At 45.1% G+C, this 22,079-nt stretch overlaps 1 protein-coding gene across 3 annotated transcripts in view; it reads left to right on the top strand.

Moving 5' to 3' along the window:
* The window catches only part of ACAD10 (acyl-CoA dehydrogenase family member 10), a 363,878-nt gene that overhangs the window by 290,356 nt on the left and 51,443 nt on the right, over positions 1–22,079 (top strand). For all 3 annotated transcript variants that reach the window (XM_069214832.1, XM_069214834.1, XM_069214833.1), the window contains 2 exons: positions 7,741–7,878; positions 16,676–16,766. In XM_069214832.1, coding sequence (XP_069070933.1) covers positions 7,741–7,878; positions 16,676–16,766 — 229 coding nt within the window. The remainder of the gene's footprint in view (positions 1–7,740; positions 7,879–16,675; positions 16,767–22,079) is intronic.

Genomic DNA, 22,079 nt, shown 5'->3' with positions numbered 1-22,079 from the left:
TTCTTGGGCACCTGCGATAATATGGTACAGTCACTTTATATTCAAGGAAGTGTTACTGTTGGTGATGAAGCCACATTGGTCCATGTGTATAATTTTAAGGAGCAGGTGAAGGAGTCTATTCGCCAAGACTTTACTCAGAATCTTGTATTCAGTTTTAAGTCGTGAAGGGGTCTATAGGAGGACATATGGAAGGAGCTCTGCCAGGTTTCAATAACGATGTCATCAAGCCCTGTTTAGTAGTAGAGGGTAACACGCCCTCCTCTAATTAGAATTTATATAGGCGTTTCAACTGAGGTACTAGACGGCTAATGGAAGTGGTATAAAATTCCACCGGAGGCCGTCCGTTCCCTGGGTTTGGTTACGGGGTAGTTCTTTAATGGCTCTGTGTAGTTCGTCAGCGACTAGTGGCGCTCTTAGGGGTTCCCTTTCAGTAGCGTTTAAGTGGGGCAGTGTCAGGCCTTGCAGGAAAGAGTGCATCGCTACAGCCTGTACGGTTCCAAGTAGAGATCGGCATAATAATTGCAAAAGGCAATGTTGATTTCTAGTTGTGTAGTAACGTCAGTCAAGTGGGTGGTGAGGACATCAGTAATTGGAACAGGAGAGGGTGTCGCCTTAATCATCTGGGCTATTAGCGTGTCTGCTTTGTCCATTTCAGAGTGAGATTTCTGTACATAAGCTCCGTAACGCAGAGCTGCTCTAGGACGTCAGCGTAGTTGATTCTAGCTGTCTGTAGGTCAAGCAGGTGAGATGCGTTGGAGGATCACAGTGAAATACACTGCACCATATGCTCCAAATATACCACTAATAGGCCTCCCAACGTCAACTGGTACATTAACGAAACAACACTTATATACTTGGGACAGTGCTTAATTTGTAAATAAAAACGTGCCGGTGCCCAAAGCCCTCCTCTTAAACACGGGGCTGCTGCAATTAAGTGTGCGAACACAGAATACTAAAGCGGCGTAATCCTGAAGCCATCTCGGGGCTCTTCAATCCATTTAAAGCCACTCCCTGCCCCTTCAGCTCACTCTAGCAGCTTTCTGCTTTCTCCCATTGTGACGCTTTTTCGTTTTTCCCTTCTTCCGTCTTTCCCTTCTGTGTCTTTTGCTCGCAGCAAATGCCTGAGTCAGAAGAAAAAGCCCCGCCCCTCAAAAATAAGTGCCGGTGCTCTTGCACCGGAAACAACAAACACAAATTAAGCACTGACTTGGGAGGAGGGCGGGGTTACAACAGTCGGGTATGGCTCAGCGAGGGTTACCTTTTGCAGCATGCCGATTTTATTAATGCGCAAAGCTCGCCTGACTCCCTATTCCTAACACACACCAGTATCAAGAGATATATTAAAATATTAAAAAATATTGGGCCCCAGAAGAGGAGGAGACGCAAACACACGAACTAGTACAGGCCTTGCACACAAAGGTTCAAGTTCATCCAGTTCTCTATATTACACCGGGCACTCCTCACGTGCCATAAGCTTCACACAATATTTCCTGCAGTCTCATCTGCATTTTCCGGATGTTCTGACCCAGATGCTGGCTTGCTCTACATGTGGTGGTCTTGTCCTGTGCTATCCTCATGTTGGACCCAGATCCATGGTGCCCTGACAGAACTGACTGAACGGGGATGACTGGCAACTGTTTGAGAATTGTAAACTGGGTCTGTAGCCCCTCCTAAGGGTACTAAGGTGCTGGCGCGCTTTGGAGATCTGGCATTACTACTAGCTAAGAGGCTCCTGACTAAGATACAGAAATCCTCCAAAGAACCTACTGTTGCCTTATGAAGTGAAGAGGTCGAGAGATTGGGTCTGGCAGAGAGTGCCTGTACGAAATTACCATCTTGCCTGGCATGTTACCCCCATATTTCACTGTATGTATGTTTTTTTAGCCCTTGTGTCACTGGGATCCTGCCAGGCAGGACCCCAGTGCTCATAGTATGTGCCCTGTATGTGTTCCCTGTGTGGTGCATAATTGTATCACTGAGGCTCTGCTAACCAGAACCTCAGTGTTTATGCTCTCTCTGCTTTCCAAATTTGTCACTGCAGGCTAGTGACTAAATTTACCAATTCACATTGGCATACTGGTACACTCATATAATTCCCTTGTATATGGTACTGAGGTACCCAGGGTATTGGGGTTCCAGGAGATCCCTATGGGCTGCAGCATTTCTTTTGCCACCCATAGGGAGCTCTGACAATTTTTACACAGGCCTGCCACTGCAGCCTGAGTGAAATAACGTCCACGTTATTTCACAGCCATTTACCGCTGCACATAAGTAACTTATAAGTCACCTATATGTCTAACCTTCACTTAGTGAAGGTTCGGTGCCAAGTTACTTAGTGTGTGGGCACCCTGGCACTAGCCAAGGTGCCCCCACATTGTTCAGGGCAAATTCCCCAGACTTTGTGAGTGCGGGATCACCATTGCACGCGTGCACTATACATAGGTCACTACCTTTGTATAGCGTCACAATGGTAACTCCGAACATGGCCATGATCATAGAATTGTCACCCCAATACCATACTGGTATTGGGGGGACAATTCCATGATCCCCCGGGTCTCTAGCACAGAACCCGGGTACTGCCAAACTGCCTTTCCGGGGTTTCCACTGCAGCTGCTGCTGCTGCCAAGCCCTCAGACAGGTTTCTGCCCTCCTGGGGTCCAGGCAGCCCTGGCCCAGGAAGGCAGAACAAAGGATTTCCTCTGAGAGAGGGTGTTACACCCTCTCCCTTTGGAAATAGGTGTGAAGGGCTGGGTAGGAGTAGCCTCCTCCAGCCTCTGGAAATGCTTTGATGGGCACAGATGGTGCCCATCTCTGCATAAGCCAGTCTACACCGGTTCAGGGATCCCCCAGCCCTGCTCTGGCGCGAAACTGGACAAAGGAAAGGGGAGTGACCACTCCCCTGACCAGCACCTTCCAGGGGAGGTGCCCAGAGCTCCTCCAGTGTGTCCCAGACCTCTGCCATCTTGGAAACAGAGGTGTTGGGGGCACACTGGACTGCTCTGAGTGGCCAGTGCCAGCAGGTGACGTCAGAGACCCCCTCTGATTGGCTCTTACCTTTCTTGGTAGCCATTCCTCCTTTCTTGGTAGCCAATCCTCCTTTTCTGGCTATTTAGGGTCTCTGCTTTGGGGAATTCTTCAGATAACGAATGCAAGAGCTCACCAGAGTTCCTCTGCATCTCCCTCTTCGACTTCTACCAAGGATCGGCTGCTGACTGCTCCAGGACGCCTACAAAACCGCAACAAAGTAGCAAGACGACTACCAGCAACATTGTAGCGCCTAATCCTGCCGGCTTTCTTGACTGTTTCCTGGTGGTGCATGCTCTGGGGGTCGCCTGCCTTCACCCTGCACCAGAAGCACAGAAGAAATCTCCTGTGGGTCGACGGAATCTTACCCCTGCTAACACAGGCACCAAAAGACTGCATCACCAGTCCTCTGGGTCCCCTCTCATCCTGACGAGCGTGGTCCCTGGAACACAGGAACTCTATCCAAGTGACTCCCACAGTCCAGTGATCCTTCAGTCCAAGTTTGGTGGAGGTAAGTCCTTGCCTCCCCACGCTAGACGGCAAACCTGTGTACTGCATGATTTGCAGCTGCTCCGGCTTCTGTGCGCTCTTCCAGGATTTCCTTCGTGCACAGCCTAGCCTGGGTCCCCAGCACTCCGCCCTGCAGTGCTCAACCTGCTGAGTTGGCCTCCGACGTCGTGGGACCCTCTTTTGTAACTCTGCGTGGACTCCGGTTCACAAATCTTCCAAGTGCTTGTTCAGGTACTTCTGCGGGGGTTGCCTGCTTCTGTGTGGGCTCTCTGAGTTGCTGAGCGCCCCCTCTGTCTCCTCCTCCAAAAGGCGACATCCTGGTCCTTCCTGGTCCTCAGCAGCACCCAAAAACCTCTACTGTGACCCTTGCAGCTAGCAAGGCTTGTTTGCGGTATTTCTGCGTGGGAACACCTCTGCAAGCTTCATCGCGACGTGGGGCATCTTCCATCCAAAGGAGAAGTTCCTAGTCCTCTTCTTTCTTGCAGAACTCCAAGCTTCTTCCAACCGGAGGCAGCTTCCTTGCACCTTCATCCGGGGTTTTTTGGGCTCCTGCCCCCCTGGACACTGTTGCGACTATTGGACTTGGTCCCCTTGCTTTGCAGGTCCTCAGGTCCAGGAATCCGTTTTCAGTGCACTGCTGGTGTTTGTTGTTCTGGCAGAATCCCCCTATCACAACTATTGTGCTCTTTTGGGGTAGTAGGTGTACTTTACTCCTACTTTTCAGGGTCTTGGGGTGGGGTATCTTGGACACCCTGACTGTTTTCTTACAGTCCCAGCAACCCTCTACAAGCTCCCATAGGTCTGGGGTGCATTCGTGATTCGCATTCCACTTTTGGAGTATATGGTTTGTGTTGCCCCTAGACCTATGTTTGCCTATTGCAACCTATTGTAATTCTACACTGTTTGCATTACTTTTCTGACTCTTACGTACCTATTTTAGGTTTATGTACATATAACTTGTGTATATTACTTACCTTCTTACTGAGGGTACTCACTGAGATACTTGTGGCATATTGTCATAAAAATAAAGTACCTTTATTTTTAGTAACTCTGTGTATTGTGTTTTCTTATGATATTGTGCATATGATATAAGTGGTATAGTAGGAGCTTTGAATGTCTCCTAGTTCAGCCTAAGCTGCTTTGCCATAGCTACCGTCTATCAGCCTAAGCTGCTAGAAACACCTCTATTCTACTAATAAGGGATAACTGGACCTGGCACAAGGTGTAAGTACCATTGGTACCCACTACAAGCCAGGCCAGCCTCCTGCACTGTGACGAGTACAGGGTACCCGAAATCGGCCGATAGAACTAGAATGGGGCTCACTTTTGAAACAATTTAAAACCCAAGGTACAGATGGTAACTAAACACGCATCCCTGTTTCAGCCTTACGACATGCTCACCCTCATGCTCCTGCGAGAACGCCTTTGCCCAAACTCCCAACACAACAAGCAGGCAATTGTAGCCTATGGCCTACCGCATGAGCTATCACACACTACAGCCACTCATGCACCGTAAAGTTACCGGTCTGTGTGACCACGACTACACAGCGATGTCCAAATCAATACCTATGTTGCAACAGCGGACACACATTTGGATTGATGCCTAGTTTAAGTGGGGAGGAGGGACATGTTTGTACAGAATTTAGTGTGTACCATAGCAACTCTAATGATACAGATGCTGGAACCTGACCCTAACTTTAATAATTCCACCTTTGTATTTTATATTTTTAATGCCAACAGTTTACAATACGATTCTGGATCACACGATTGCACTGAATAGCCTCTCCGGCGCGAGAAGGATTGACCGCACCCAGTTTTGTTTTATGTTTGAAAAAACAATAACACTTGTGGGTAAAAATGGAGCACAAGGTGCCAATGTCCATAGGCAGCCATCCTTCCCACATTGACATATTCCAGTCCTCTCATTATGTTGCCTAGAGAGTTGCATTCTCCTTCTCTTATGGTTTCTTTCTACATCCAGTCATCTCTGAGATAACCGCTGCTGCTTCTTGCCATCTGATGGTCCATCAGCAGCTACTTGTCTTCATTAATTTGTTGACAGGATCTCTGTCTATTTTGCATGCCCCTCCTTCCACCGAATAGCCATGGCTCCTTCTGAGATCCTCCTAGTCATTTTCTTATCTTGTTTGGTCATAGAACTGGTGTTTGGTGATGGCTGGGCTGGTACCTCCGACAGGGTTGCAGTTACCTGGGTGTGCCTTGTCTCCTTTGCGCCCCGCTTTCTGGAAGCAGCTTAGATAGGGCTGCTGCACAAGCTTTCCAGTTTCGGACTCTAATGGCCATTGTTCTAGTTCTGATGTCTCCTGGGCTGTTGTTGGTACCATAATGTTCTTACTGGCCATATATCCTGCCCCCAGCTCCTTACTTCTACCATGGCTTGCAGTTTGCTGTAGACACCATCCTAGTATGATCTAAAAAGTGCCCTTTATACACTGCACACTGGACCATGCAACCTCTACCCTGCCAGTCTAGGTTCGTTACCGTCTGCACAGAGTACCTAGTGTGTTCCAAGTACTGAATCCCCTGCCCTTTGATGTTTGTGAGGGCCCCTGTGGATCCCCACCCACTTTTTCTTCCACCATGGCTTTGTGCCTTTCTCACTATAATACCTAGTATTTCCAAACTGATGGACTAGACTAAATAGTATCAATAAGTCATGATTCAAACAACATCAGAGACTGCAAGACACTCTGACATCTGTATGCAGCATGAAAACCTCTTTCTCACACTCTTTTTTTCTTCTGCTGCATGCATAAGGTATTGGAACATGCCACTCCATCATTTGGAGGCCCTTTCAAGGAATAGGAAGCACTGTAGAAATGCTATAATACAATATATTTGCCTACAACAGTTCCGGGGTGCCGTTTGTTTCCATAAAGACCTCAATGGTCCCTGCTCTCCTGCCACAGACCAGATGATCCTCTTCCTCCTGATGTGATCTGATGCCTCTCTTTCCTCCCACCTACCACTACCTCAGTGCTTCACCTCCTTTCAGCTCTGGCCCTCTTGATACAACCACTTTTTCTCACTACAGCTCTCCCTACTACCTGGTGCACCACCAGCCCTGTCACTGCAGTGCTGTTGCTACTTACTTTTATACCTTCTGCCAACCCAGTTCTCGTGCTTCCTCTCCAGTCTAATGCTCTTCCCCTCCCATTCTCCTATGACCCTCTGGACTACAGTGCACTCCCTCCCACCAGGTGTTCATCTTGTCACCATGTTCTACCGTGATAACCCTTAAAAGGAAAAGGACAGACCACACTTGGGGCACCAAGAGCATGCCTAGAGGTAGGCATGCTGAGCGTCCACATACCTCAGTTAAGTATATAGCTCTTCTGGGAACAAGCGCCCCCAAAGACAGAAAGATGTTAGTTGGTACTCAAAGGAGGATTCCACCAATGAGAGATGAGCCACTGTAATGGAGGAATGGGCTGACAGTCTTTGAGTAAAGTGCATCCTAGGGAGTGTAGGTGAGCAGTGGAGAAGTGTGGCACAATGGTTAGAGCGGCAGACCCTGATGCAGAGATCTGGCCCGGGACTAGGGTTCAATTCCCACCTCGGCGAGTCTTGGGCTCAATTCCCTTGGACCAGATAATTCTCGCCTCAGTGCCTAATCTAATTAATGGTTCCCACTCTGGGCAATAGCTTGCTTAATCTCCACAACGGCCCTCACAGCGCTTGGATGCCTGGCTTCACCCTGGGGCTGTCCAGGAGTGGGTGCCTCACAGGGAAAAGCCAGGAGGGGTTCCACAGCGGTATGCGTTCAGCACCTTGAGACCCTAACGGGTGAGTAGTGCGCTATACAAGTGCAAAGTTTACAGTTCTTTTTACAGCAGAACTTTACTTGGTCAGGTTTTTGCATATTATTTTGTGTGTCTCAGTGTTTTAAGCATGGACTGCGGCTCCCTGGACTGCTGCTGGTCTGTCTATGTGAGGGAATCTTGCATTCAGGCTGTAGCTCTGGTGTAGGTGAGGAAAAGACTGCACTACCGCTGCCCATGTGATGCATCTACACTGCCGTACAGTAACTTTCCTAAAACTTGTTCGCTATACAAACGCCCAAATGATTGGCTTTACCGTTGCTTTTTTGTACTTGTGTTTTTTGTGCATAAGTCACGGTTTCTGCGGTTGAATAAATACATAATTTTGTTCAGTTTTTTTTGTTTGCTGTTCTTTACGCTTCAGGTGTTCAATTGCTCGGCGCCGGACACTGGAAACATGGAAGTACTGATTCGGTATGGAACAGAAGAACAGAAGGACCGCTGGTTGAAGCCATTGTTGGATGGCACAATCCGATCTTGCTTTGCTATGACAGAGCCACAGGTAATTTCATTTGCCTCACAGGAGGCGTAACCCTCTTCCTCCAATAGCATGTGTTGACAGGCTAGTGATGCTACAGCAACTCTGCTACTGTAACTGTTTAGCTTGGTGCTGCAGTTTGTTACCTTAAGTGATGTTGTACGCACATTTAAAGTCGTAGTTGATATTGTGTCGGCGGTTAGAATGTTTCGGCCTTGCCCCTTCAGTAAATGTTTGTATTTGAATTTTCTCTGCACTTTTGTGAATAAATGAGAACTAGGGGGCGTATTAATGGGATTTTTAGTATATAATTTATTTTTTCTAAATTGGGCATTAAAAGCCAAAATAAAAGTCACGTTTCCTACCACATGCCTTCCACCTCATCCCTTGTTGAAACTTCTCCCCTCCAGAAACTCCACTTCCTTCTTTTCAGGGCTGTACTCTTTGCACTATTTCAGCTGTCTCCTGCTTCTATATATGCATGACTCTTTCAGTAGCATCATTTCTCACCCAGGTCTCCCATCCAGCTCTTGTAGCTTGGTGAGTCTTATGATTAGTAGTTTAGCTACCGCTGTAGCATAATATTCAAACTGTGACACTCAAGGAAAATCTTCACTCTCTACAGAAACAGCAACGATTGTCAAGTCTACCTCTGGAGTTTCTGTTCTTCCTTGAATTTCAAACAGTTTATTAAAAACAGCTACCCAGAATTCCTCCAGTGCTGGACAAGAACCAAGATGGTCCTACGACAGTTGCACCTTAAACAAGTATTAGCTCTTAAGGTTTAAAGTCTTTTTTCTGTTTTTTTAAGCAACTTTATTTAACTTTTACATTAGGGACATTACATTGTGCTTATAATGATAAAAGTAAAACAATCATAAGTTTTTCTACATCTAGAGCCAACAGAACAGATTAAAATACATTTTATATAAATCACTCTATTTTCAGGTAGTCGTAATTCATTTACATGCCCTGATCAATTTATAAGAATAGTTTAAGAACATGTCATCATCCCAGCTAATCTAGATGCAAATGGATTTTTCTATTACCATATACATTCAGGCCCGGTCCTCTTACATTTAATTCACCTTTAGCATAGTTTGTTAGTCTGAGAAACCTTCTAGGAATGGTATTACTCTTGCTGTGTTGATTAGAGCTGGAGAAGGGTGCGTGCACACTAATGTCAATTTTTCTTGTAAAATGTCTCAAGTGGCCTCCAGGTTCTCTCGAATCTCACTAGTCTGTCCTTTATCATTGCTGTTAATTTCTTCCATAGCACACAAGGTTCAGACTTTAATCCACCGCATAGTGATAGTGGTGTATCAGAACCTTTCTATTTGTGAGTAAATGTCAATATGGCTGCTGCAAAAAGTAGGAGATAAGCTTACCTATGGGTGATGAACGTTTGAACCCCTTTTCGTCTTTTTCTCCCAGCAGAACTATCACTGGATCCAAGGGTAAGTACATGTTAGAAATCACTCTCTCCAAAAGTTCATAATTGCCCCCACTTTTCCACCACATGTGAGTACATGTACCTTGATCTCCGCAAACCCTTCAGCATCTTTCCAAACTCCCTGCTATTGCTTTCAGCCTTACGGGTGTCAGGTACAACATTTGACATTTCTGTATATACATTTACTTTGTACTTTGTGCATATGGATGAATTCGCTGCTTTTCACCATACATTCTATATTTTTTTCTCATTTCATTGGCTGATTGTCTTACTCCTTTCAGAAGATAGTAAAACAAAACTACATGGCTTTAAGTCAGCTTTTCATGCAGTATCTTATGCTGTGCTTAGCCGCCTTCCTGTTTTAGTTATCCACAATCAGTTGTGTAAAGGGCTCTCTGAAAAGAGCAGACATCACTGGTGATGTGATGCACCCTCCCCGTGTGCCCCCTGTGACTAAAAAATTAGCCAGTAGTTCCCATGTCATCAGAATTCTGGCTGTTGATGCTCTGGGTCCACTTCATAATAACTTAACCAGTTTCCTGAATTTTATTTGATAACGAAAGTTAGTCATTGTCTCTCAAATTAACTTCCTCTCCATCCTGTTGAAATCTTTCTTGCCATCCAAGCGTAACATGGTGAGGGAGACCCCGTCATGTGAGGCAATATTCAGTGCAACTGCCAAGTGTGTCTATGAGAATATCTCCATACCAATAAGAAGTCCCTCTTGCTTCTCAGTCTGGTGGTTAGCGGCTACTTTATTCATTCTACATGCACAGGTTTTGGTAAATTTGTTTTCAATCACTTTTAACATCAGAATGGTCCTGTATGATCCAGCTAACGTCTGGTTTGGTTCGGTCACTTTTAACTACGTAGAACTTACCAGTACATGAAGCCTGCCTTTAAGTATCCCGAGGCTAAGTACTCACCTAAGGGTGTGTTTGTTGCGGGGCCTTCCCCCTTCTCCACTGCCCTGCTTACCTTATTTTTCTCCACATCTCTTCTTCCTTTGAACTCTTCCATTCCTTCAGGAAGAAAGGCAAGCCAAGCAATGCAGTTCTGTGACTCAGAATGGGAGCCGTGTTTTGCATCTGCCTACCACCTCCATCTTGTGGTCTGACATATTTTTTTTTTTTTTTTTTTTTTTTTTAGCGTGGGAGATGCTGTTGGCTCGTCTGCTGTTTATGCAACACTCCTGTTCTTTTAGAGTATAGGTGGTGGTACAGGGAAATGTCTCGTGGCAAATTAATTTTATTGCACGCCTAGTTTTGATCACTGTGTTTGCAGATTTCGGATAGATGAGGTGGTGATTATTTTTTTTATCCATCTTGTAGCCAACAGGCACACTAAAATTTCCCTCAATCATATAAGTTGTTTTGAACTGTGCGAACTCTAATCAGAAAAATGCTAAACCTCGTTAGCTTCACACATTAAAAACGAAACAAACTACTTGAAAAAAAGACGGGTTCTTGCAACAAATGGTAAATTTGTCGTAAAATTGAGACCATAATCTTTCTTTTAACAGCAGCAAATATCAAAGTTAAGAGGTAAAATAACATATTTGGATAACAGCAGTAAAAGAGACTCCATTCTAGAAGGCAAAGCACTTATGCCACTGAAGGTCTGTTTGTAATGCTATTTCTAGTTATTAGTGCTCCTGAGAGACTAGATATAAAAATATATCACACATATTTTGAGATTATAAATAAAAAAAACGATGTGCTGCACCAAATTGAGACCACTGACCTTTCGTAGAAATCCCTGCCATGTAATGCTTGTCATAATTAGGGTTAATTGTAACTTTTCCAGTGTAAATCTTTCACTGTCCTTGGACTGAAGCGCGTCTTTCTAACAAATTCCTATTAATTCCTGTAACTTCAATTGTCAGTGACTTTCTAAGCAATACAGTTACCTCCTTTGTGGAGGAGCCATTTCCTGCCGAGACTATTCCAATCATTTGTATACAAGGTCCCTGCAATATATTAACACTCAAAGGCAAAAAACAAAGATTCTGTAATGCTTACGCCCTCTGTTACCTGCTTTCCATAGGCCTTTGCTGTTCCACAGAGCAATCTTTAAACACATCCTTCTACATTACGTTATACCTGAGCCTAACCCTTAGCACGGAGTGTATCCCCAGGTCTGCACTTAAAAATGATTCTGTTATAGCTCCCCTTGTACTCCTATTTAATAATACGAGCACTGAGGACTTTCCCTTCCCTTTCCCCCGAATTACAACTACATGTCCCAAACATCATTTATGCAAGAAAAACGCCTTAAGTGCAAAAAATGGGCCTTTACTAAAGTGACAGGTCTGCGTTACCTTTAATGTTTCTAAAAGGGATTGGCCATTATCTGGGCTTTACAGAAGTGAGGGGTGCGTGTGGTGCATAGCTTTAGCTAGCAGTCTGCAGGCCTTTGCTGTGCAGCTGTGTCTCAGCACTGCTTTGTTTTTGCTGTTCCATCCCTGTCCATACCATTGCCTCCTTCCAGTAAAATATGTTTGATCTCTCAGCCCTCCTCACAATGTGCTACGTGCTTGAAATCCTCCTTTCATGGTCGTTAGTCTGCCTTCCTATCTGAGCCATTCCCGCCTGTCTCCCTTCCCAGGATGGCTTACTTTGACCAACCCAAATGTTCGGTCTCCTTTCTGCACCGTGTTTATTCCTTCCCTTGTATGTGGCTCATTACCTCACAGGACCGGCCGGTCCCCTGCCAGGCTTTCCTACCCCTCTTTCTACGCCTGATCTCCAGGTCACCACTCTGGGGCTTGTCCCTACCTGCTGCCCAATCATTCCATTATTTAGTATCACACCTGTGCCTCCCAGGGTCTTCACCCACCTTCCTTATCATCACTAAAGTGTATTTTGGGACCATGTACAAAAGCATGATTACATTTATACCAGTGGTTAGAAAAATGAGTAGCAGGTAATCGAAAAACAATGTTAAAAGCAGTTTGAAGAAGGCCAGATATAGGGAATAAAGTGCTTATTTATTAGACTTTAATTTTCTTTCCTGCACACACTGCACGATAGATCTGTTCCTCGCCACCTTAGATTACACCTGATATCTGGAGATGAAGTCATGAATTGTAGGAGAAATTCCCTATTTCAGATTCGACGAACAAGCCATGTCTGCGTAGCCATAGATGTAGCTGGTTCTACCATATGCCCCCTCAACCCTACTGTCCTTCGTCCCCACGGCATCCCTCCTGTTGTAAACATATCGGTGGTATTCGCTGTGTCAGACCGGGAACCAAAGTCAGCCCCGGCATTAATGTTAAAATCAATAGCAGACTACAGGAGGCGGGAAGTCACAGTGGTGGCACGAGGGCATGGTTGGTTACTGGGTGCCCATCCTGCTTTGGCAATGTTCACCGCGCCTGCTGTCTACCCGTTTAAATGCAGACTCTGACACACCCTGCTGCCGCCCCCTTCCCTCCCCAAGCTATCCACTGTGTAGAAATTGTTCTCTCCGACACAAGTTGTCTCATAGGGCCGGCTCTAGGGTGGTGCGACGGTGCCACCGCACCGGGCGCTGACTTCGGATGGGGCGCCTGTTGGCCGGACATATTATGGTTGCTTTCAAAACACCTGCTGCTGCGTTCCTTGCCTCCAGCAATTTTCAGGAAGCAATAAAATGTCAAGATAACTCCGGTCATTAATGTTATTCCTGGAGAGTGATCGGAGTTTTGTCAAGTGGAAGTTTTGACTCACCCTAAGGTAGTGCAGAGGGTTAAATTGCCTGCTGCAAAGAACGTGTACCATGCAGATCACACAAGTGCATATAATGTAAAGATCCTTTTGTTACTTGCACTTTATAAGTTAAAATCCTTATATAGACCAGTGAGCTATCAACCATCATCAAAGAGCTTTATTTAAACTGCAAAGTATACAGGGAGTGCAGAATTATTAGGCAAGTTGTATTTTTGAGGATTAATTTTATTATTGAACAACAACCATGTTCTCAATGAACCCAAAAAACTCATTAATATCAAAGCTGAATATTTTTGGAAGTAGTTTTTAGTTTGTTTTTAGTTTTAGCTATGTTAGGGGGATATCTGTGTGTGCAGGTGACTATTACTGTGCATAATTATTAGGCAACTTAACAAAAAAAAATATATACCCATTTCAATTATTTATTATTACCAGTGAAACCAATATAACATCTCAACATTCACAAATATACATTTCTGACATTCAAAAACAAAACAAAAACAAATCAGTGACCAATATAGCCACCTTTCTTTGCAAGGACACTCAAAAGCCTGCCATCCATGGATTCTGTCAGTGTTTTGATCTGTTCACCATCAACATTGCGTGCAGCAGCAACCACAGCCTCCCAGACACTGTTCAGAGAGGTGTACTGTTTTCCCTCCTTGTACATCTCACATTTGATGATGGACCACAGGTTCTCAATGGGGTTCAGATCAGGTGAACAAGGAGGCCATGTCATTAGATTTCCTTCTTTTATACCCTTTCTTGCCAGCCACGCTGTGGAGTACTTGGACGCGTGTGATGGAGCATTGTCCTGCATGAAAATCATGTTTTTCTTGAAGGATGCAGACTTCTTCCTGTACCACTGCTTGAAGAAGGTGTCTTCCAGGAACTGGCAGTAGGACTGGGAGTTGAGCTTGACTCCATCCTCAACCCGAAAAGGCCCCACAAGCTCATCTTTGATGATACCAGCCCAAACCAGTACTCCACCTCCACCTTGCTGGCGTCTGAGTCGGACTGGAGCTCTCTGCCCTTTACCAATCCAGCCACGGGCCCATCCATCTGGCCCATCAAGACTCACTCTCATTTCATCAGTCCATAAAACCTTAGAAAAATCAGTCTTGAGATATTTCTTGGCCCAGTCTTGACATTTCAGCTTGTGTGTCTTGTTCAGTGGTGGTCGTCTTTCAGCCTTTCTTACCTTGGCCATGTCTCTGAGTATTGCACACCTTGTGCTTTTGGGCACTCCAGTGATGTTGCAGCTCTGAAATATGGCCAAACTGGTGGCAAGTGGCATCGTGGCAGCTGCACGCTTGACTTTTCTCAGTTCATGGGCAGTTATTTTGCGCCTTGGTTTTTCCACACGCTTCTTGCGACCCTGTTGACTATTTTGAATGAAACGCTTGATTGTTCGATGATCACGCTTCAGAAGCTTTGCAATTTTAAGAGTGCTGCATCCCTCTGCAAGATATCTCACTATTTTTGACTTTTCTGAGCCTGTCAAGTCCTTCTTTTGACCCATTTTGCCAAAGGAAAGGAAGTTGCCTAATAATTATGCACACCTGATATAGGGTGTTGATGTCATTAGACCACACCCCTTCTCATTACAGAGATGCACATCACCTAATATGCTTAATTGGTAGTAGGCTTTCGAGCCTATACAGCTTGGAGTAAGACAACATGCATAAAGAGGATGATGTGGTCAAAATACTCATTTGCCTAATAATTCTGCACTCCCTGTAGATAAGAGCATTTAGATTTTTCTCCCAAGTCTTTCATTATCCTAATGTCACAAAAAGGGTACATTTGAGTAGAAATCGATTCTTATTACTAGAGAAAATCCCCAACCCCAGTGATGTTACATTTTAAGTTCTGTGTTTGTGCTTCTCCAGACCAAGTCGTCTTAAACTATACTGTCTACCAGTATGGATGACATGTAACTCCTACACTTTGCAGTCAGTCCTCTGTCTTATGTACCATTTCCTTCATGCTGATTTACACACGTATGCTTGATTGACTCTGTGCTCTGACATCCTGTGCTGGTATGAGTGGTGCTATAAAACTAATTAAATGCATCTGAGAGAGAGTGGTTAAGGAGACTTCAGGGACACTGTTAAAGGGTGGTGGTGAGGGACTCCATGGCAGAGGTGGTCAATGGGAGCGCAAACAAACGTTGTCACACCGAGCACCACTAGCGCTAAAGCTGGCCCTGCATGTTTCCTGTAATGACTTATTTTTTTCCCTTGTCTCCGTTTAGACTCCAGAAATATGCTTCAGTCCCAAAGTGATGTCTTTCCATAGCTAACTGGGGCAAATTTTAGCTTTCAATTGAACATGTTGCAGGATTTTCAAAACTGGAGTACTGTCATCTGAGGTATCCACGCCCTTCCACTATGTTAACGTTCACTTGTGAGGCGTCTCTTTTAAGCAGTACTTCATGGTAGATTTTGGCAAAAAGGGCAAAACACCATCAGACCTGCAGATTGACTTATTTATTGTAGCTTCTGATGATCCTACCTAGTCAACAGCTTTGTCCCATCTCTGATTGGCATTTACTTGTCAAAGTATGGGTTGAGATGCTGATCATGCCAGCCTTTGGAACATGAATAACTAAACTAACCCACCTCACCTAATATTTTCCGTTCTGATATAAATTGTTTGTTAGGAGGGAGAACATTAACCATGGAGCTTAAGGCAATGATGCAGGTTATGGGACTCCTGATACCACCTCCGCTCCTCCTTAGTGGCTACACTTTAGAGTACTAAGGTGGGATTTGTGCGGAGGGTGGGAGGGGAGGTAAGCTTATTTTTCAGTTTTTTCATCCAAGAGAATTTTGAATTAAAAAAACAAAAAAAAAATTCAAGCACAGATTCTTTCCAAGACTAGACATTTTTGGGCACTGTAATCAACTGGCTAGGAGTAGTTGACGTATTCATTGGCAGCAGTTGATTGCTGAATATAATGATCTCTGACCCACACAAAAGCTAACCTACTTGCCAATCCATGACCCGCATCACTCACTTAGGGGCAGGGCAGCACAACTTAGAGTCAGAAATTGTACTCAATATTTCCTTTCTTTGTCTGTTGCCCAGGTACGTATTGTCATACCAGGCTGAATGAAGGAGGCAGTGATTAAAGAAGGCCGATTGGAGCATTCAGACTGGACTGGCCGTGATATGACTTTGGCATTACCATTCCTTACCTACAGCCCTCCTTGACATGCCAACTACCCCTCCCAAAAGTTCCTGTTCCCAAAATAAAGAGAAACATATATTGCTTTTTGCCAGGACTGAAATTGTGTGCTCATTAGATATCCTGTAACCAGCAGCTCTAGCACACTTCACTAGTGATTAAACCATAAGTATCCTAGTGGTCTGAAGTACCCGGAATGCTAATTGTCTAACTCTGTGACTCCCACTTAATACCACTGACTTCATTCATCTGGAGCTATGGACACTGGTTTTGCCTTGCTATACTCTTAACCCACCCATCTATACGTAAAACCCTATTTTGTTTACCTACAGAAGTATTTGAAATTTCCCTCAATAAAATATATTGCAGCATTACATAATAAGTTTCTACATTATTCTGTAGGCCATATGAGTTTTGTATACTTTGACATCTGCATTTAACCAGGAATACTTGTAAATCTAGGTTGCTTCGTCAGATGCCACCAACATTGAATCCTCAATCAAAGAAGATGGCGACTTCTTCGTTCTGAACGGTTGTAAATGGTGGACATCAGGTAAATTACAACTCTTTATTGTGGACTATAATAATGTATTTTTGATTCATGCATCTCCCAACTTGCACAATAAATAGAGCAACTCGAATATGAGTGTTACCTTGCAGTATGTATTTGCCATATACTTTACGAACCCCGGTATCTCAGCCCTTGTTGCATGCAATAAAGCAAAAAAATAGTATGCCAGTATGCAACCTTGTGACGAATGGATTACATGTTTGATTGGACATGGATATTTATAATGGTAGCTAATTTATTTTGTAGAACCAAGGGGTGCTAAAGAGGAGAATTTAGTGCCTAACATGCAAATGTGCCTCAGTTCACTGCCACATTAGAGTGGGACTACAAAGAAAAGGAAGCAGAAAAACATCTGCTATTGGTGGTATCTGGTAATTCTTCCACCCAAACACAATGAACACTCATCTGATTTGTAATCACACCAAAACATTAACATATGTCCAATTATGATGGATCTCCCTCCTCCAAACCTTTGAAAACCTCCTGTGCAGATGTTTACCACAACCTTTCAGTGTTTATGCTGACACTTTTAGGTCTGACATACTGAAAAGTCTTCTTAGCATTTTTAAAGGTCATGTTAAAAGGGACAGTAAGGTACAGGTAGGTATGAAAAAAGGAAGAAGCTTAAAGTATTTGCTATCTGTCTCCTGTTACTGGAGAAGTAGTGGAGCTGGAGCATTATGCCTCTTTCCACGGTACAGGTTCATGTCAGTCTCCTTAGCTTACTCACTTCAACCTTCCTTCCCGCTTATCGCTGCATCACTTCATTTCACAGACTCCTTCACCTTTCTCCAAGTGCTATCTCACCACCTTCTTTAAGGCAACATCTCAACCATACTCGGCATTACCACCTTCTGCACATCACCACGCCCCTCTCTGTGCCCTCACACATTCCAGAAAAAGGACACATGCTACTTTAATCCCTGCCCCCTCTTTCTACATGCATTTTCTTTGGAGTCCCCATGCATTGGCATTACCAGATTATCTTTCTGTCACTATCCCCTTGTCCTTCATTGTCAATTACAGTAGTTCACACGCGTACTATAGCCTTGTGTAGCCCTGTTGAAGATTTCACTTAAGTATTCCTGTTGATTTTCCATATCACTGTGCTCAATTCTGGGGTGTTGATGTAAGTGTGGTTAACTTGGCATTCTGCATTATTCTACCTTAGTCTCTTGCTTTCTTTCTCGCAAATGTATTTAGTGAAATATTACCAGACTCTCTTCAGCCCTTATGGTACTGCTGGTGGTAATCCACTTCCATCCTGCATTATATTCTCAACTGTACCCCATCTCTCTGTAAGAGATTACAACTAGTTGCACATAAAATCATGATCCTACACTCCCAGCATCCACAGATGTTTTGAGATAAAGAGTAAAACGTGTTATCACAAGACAATGCACTCCTTCACATGGCTTTGTACTTCTATAGGCTACAATTTTCAGAACTTGAGTAATATTATATTGGTGTCAGAGTTTTAGGGTTCACTGAGAACACAGGTGACTGTTCTTTTTGAGGTGAAACATTTTCTGCAGATTCTTTTGCTAGTGAACAGTTAGCTGGATATCACTAGCTCTATGTGTATTAATTGACAGACATCTGTCTCTCCAGATATGCAGCCTTACCTCTTCCTAATTTGGTTAATTTAAGTATTTAGATGCAGCTCCCTGAAGGTCCTGAAAGTAATGCCATTCATGAGTCACACATGTTTGCTTTTTCCACCATTGTGGTAAACATCTTTCCTGCTTTTGCCATTTTCTTGCTTTGTGAGAATTTGAAATTTACTGAAGTGGCCGGTAAGAATCTCGCATTTTTGTGCTGGATAAGGCATAGACAAATGTGAAGGATGGGAGGATAAGATTGAGTCACACTTGAATACGAACCAGTGCCAATACATTCTCCTGTCTGAATGATCATTGTAGGTGAAGACTTGGATTAAGGTTCTGTGGCTTGAGATGGAAAATCTCACAATGGTTCTCTGACTTAAAATATTGCATTACTAGGATCACTTTTGCAGTTTGGGACAGGGTGGCCAATCAGAATGGCTTAACAGCATTCCCCTCACCGATGACACCCATTTTGGGAAACTCAGAATTTACTTTAGGCCTTCATCCCACAGCCTTCGCTGCCTGGCACAGCCCCGGCTGCAGGTCCATGTTTGATCCCGATGGGCCCCTCCCCTTTGAGCAACTGAAAACAGATTTCTGCCTTCAGGAGACAGAATGCATTTGTTACCTACACCTGTGCCACTGGGTCACCCACCCTGACATTCATCAGGGGCACAACAGGTTCTTACACCCTTTGAAAAATGGCTTTTAACGAAAGATAGAGATAGGCACATTATCACTTAGTTGTGTGTTCTCTTGTTGCAACCCCACATTGAGGAGAAAACATTGGGCCAGAAACAATGGGAACACGATTGCGGCAATCCCTGACTCACAAAGAATGTGGGGATATTTACTACAGAGCACGCCTTGTAGCATGAAGCACAGCAAGCATAGAAACAGACACTAAAATCGCCACACATTGGTATTTGACACCTGCCAGACTATGCAAGAGGAACCCTACTTGTAGTGAGCATTGCTGGAGAGGCTGTGGTGCCATAGACACATTGCTGCATGTCTTGTGGTCCTGTCCAAAACGCACAATATTGGTTCACAATCCTAATGGGCATTGATACATTTGGTGCCCTCCTTGCATAAACCGGTCTGCACCAGTCCAGGGACTCCTGGTCCCTGATCTGGTGTGAAACTGGACAGTGGATAGGAAAGTGATCACTCCCCTGTCCATCACCACCCCATGGGTGGTGCCCAGAGCTCCTCCAGATGGCCACCTAATTCTGCCATTTTGAATCAAAAGTGGGCAGAGGCCCCTGGGAGCACCTGAGTGGCCAGGTCAGGCAGGTGATGTCACAGCCCCCTCCTGGTAGGTGATCACCCTGCTAGATGACCAATCCCCCTTCCTGGGCAATTTAGGATCTTCCTCTAGGGTGGGTCTTCAGATTCAACGTGCAAGATTCCAGGTGAACGCTCCTCTGCAATGTTTAGTTCATCTTCTGGCCCCCTGGACTGCAACTGGACCTTCCAGGACCCGACAATCTGCAACTCCAGTGACGACTCCACTTTGCAACATTGTTTCTCCAGGTCCTTCCAGCAACTGTAACATTTCCCTATCTGCGCATCCTCTGAGGGCGACAAGTCTTCAGCCTGCACAAGAAGCAAAAAGGAATCTCCCTTGGAGTGAAGGAGTCACTCCCCTGCATCCGCAGGCACCAACTGCAACGATGTCTGGCTGCGTGGATCTTCTCTCCTGCAAAACTGTGTGGATCCTGCAACACAGGTGGTGGTCTGAAGTAGTCCACTCGGTCCTCTCTTCCAGCTGTCCAACTTGGGAGATGGTAAGCCCTTGCCTCCCCGTGCAGGACAATACCCCTCTGCACTGCAACTCTTGCAGCTACCAAGGCTTGTTGGCTCTTCTTTCAAGGGATCTTCAGGCTTCGTGTAGCCCCGGCCTCCAGCACTATTCCCTGCAAAGCACAGTCTCCTGCCTGCTGCTCCAGCGACGTGGAACTCCTCTTCAGATGTGCTGAGTGGACCTCACTGCGACTCCTGTGCCTGCTGCCTGTGAGTTGCCTGTGGGGGCGCCTCCTCTTCCTTTGACTCTCCTCACTGCTGAGGGTCACCCAGGACTCCCCTCCTTGGGTTGAGTCCCCCTGGACCTTCCTGGTCCCCAGCAGCTCTGCAACTCTTCATCTGCGACTCTTGCCTTTGCCAAGGCTTGTTGGTAGGGTTTCCACACTGCTGATAGACTGCAACTCTTTTTCCGACATGTGACATCGTCTGCATCACTTTTGGATCTCTTCTACTGCTCCTGTGCTGCATAGCTGACTCCTTGTCTTCACCATCGACCTGGTCCTGAATCTCCAGAAGGGTGAGTAGTGGCTCCTGCCCCAACAGTACACTCCAACTCAAACGGGACCTGCTTCCCTTCATTTGCAGGTCCTCTTCTGTCAGAATCCACCTTTGGTTTCTTTCACTCTTGCACAGTCCTTTTCCAAAGTTTACCTGTTGGTTTGGGAAAAACGAGGGACTTACCTCTTCGCTCCTGGTCGCTGGGGGGCACTCTGGTACTTTTCACTTACTTAATGTATGGTTTGGTCTCCCCCTAGGGTCTCCATTTTATTCTGCTATTTCAGTGTTTTCTATGTCAATTCTTGACTTCTAATGTATATATATAATAGTATGTTTACTCACCTGCTAGTGAAGATCTACCTATGCAGTATTTTAGTATTTGTGTTACCATAATAACACTGCGTGGTTCTTCCATGTGTGAGAGTGCTGTGTGACTAGTGGTATTGTATGAGCTTTCCATTTCTCCTAGATAAGTCTTGGGTGCTCATCCACAGCTACCTCTAGAGAGCCCTGGCTTCATAGACACTGACTACACCTCACTAATAGAAAAGGCTTGAAAAAAGGCGACCCTCCTCATCAAATAGGTGTCCGATAGAGCTACAGCCAGCCCCCACCTAGTGGTGGAATGTTATTGGATCCAAGCCTGGTCTAAAAGTTGCATTTTCAACTATTGGGGTTAGCGGGGAGGGGAATGTGGAAATCCCCTTTCAGGGTGCAATGTGATCCCACACTTTCAAAATTGTGTGAGTGACTGGAGAGGAATAAAGACCCCACGGTCTCAATTGACATGTCAGGAATAGAATCTTCCAAAAGGAGTCCCCACACTTGCTTGATCCATAAACAGCCAACGCTTTTCAGATTCTGCCCTGGACAACTTCAGCAAATATCGGAGTTGAGCTGCTTGGTAGTACTGTAGGAGATTTGGGATCCCCAAACGCCCCCCCCCCCCCCCTTCTCAGAGGGGGCCGATGGCTCAATGTCCAGCTCATCCGAAGACACTTCTCGGCCCAGACAAAGCAATGCAGTTCGCTCTGAAGAAATTGGAGCATACTGGTGGGAGGTTTGATTAGTAGTGACTAAAGCAGGAATAATATCCTCCGTAGGATTGTCATTGTAGTGCCGCTGTCCGGCCAAGCCAGGAAAGGGGGTAAAGTTTCCACTGTACCAGGTCATGTTTTACATTTTGTAGGAGGGGTTGAGGGAGGATGTCTCTCAAATTGTCGGGGCAACCTGCATGTCTAAATACGGGCTAGATACAGATTGTCATTGAATCAGATGTTGTGCGCCAATAACGCCACCATCTCTTGGAAGACCAAAAGGTTGAGGGCCTGAGACTTTTTAAATATTTAGCAGAAAGCCCACAACTCTGCTGAAGGCCTCCATT

The sequence above is a fragment of the Pleurodeles waltl genome, chromosome 11 (genome assembly GCF_031143425.1).
Source record: "Pleurodeles waltl isolate 20211129_DDA chromosome 11, aPleWal1.hap1.20221129, whole genome shotgun sequence".
Lineage (NCBI taxonomy): Eukaryota > Metazoa > Chordata > Amphibia > Caudata > Salamandridae > Pleurodeles > Pleurodeles waltl.
Note: the sequence above shows the minus strand (reverse complement) of the source record. Positions and strands in the feature narration are given on the sequence as shown.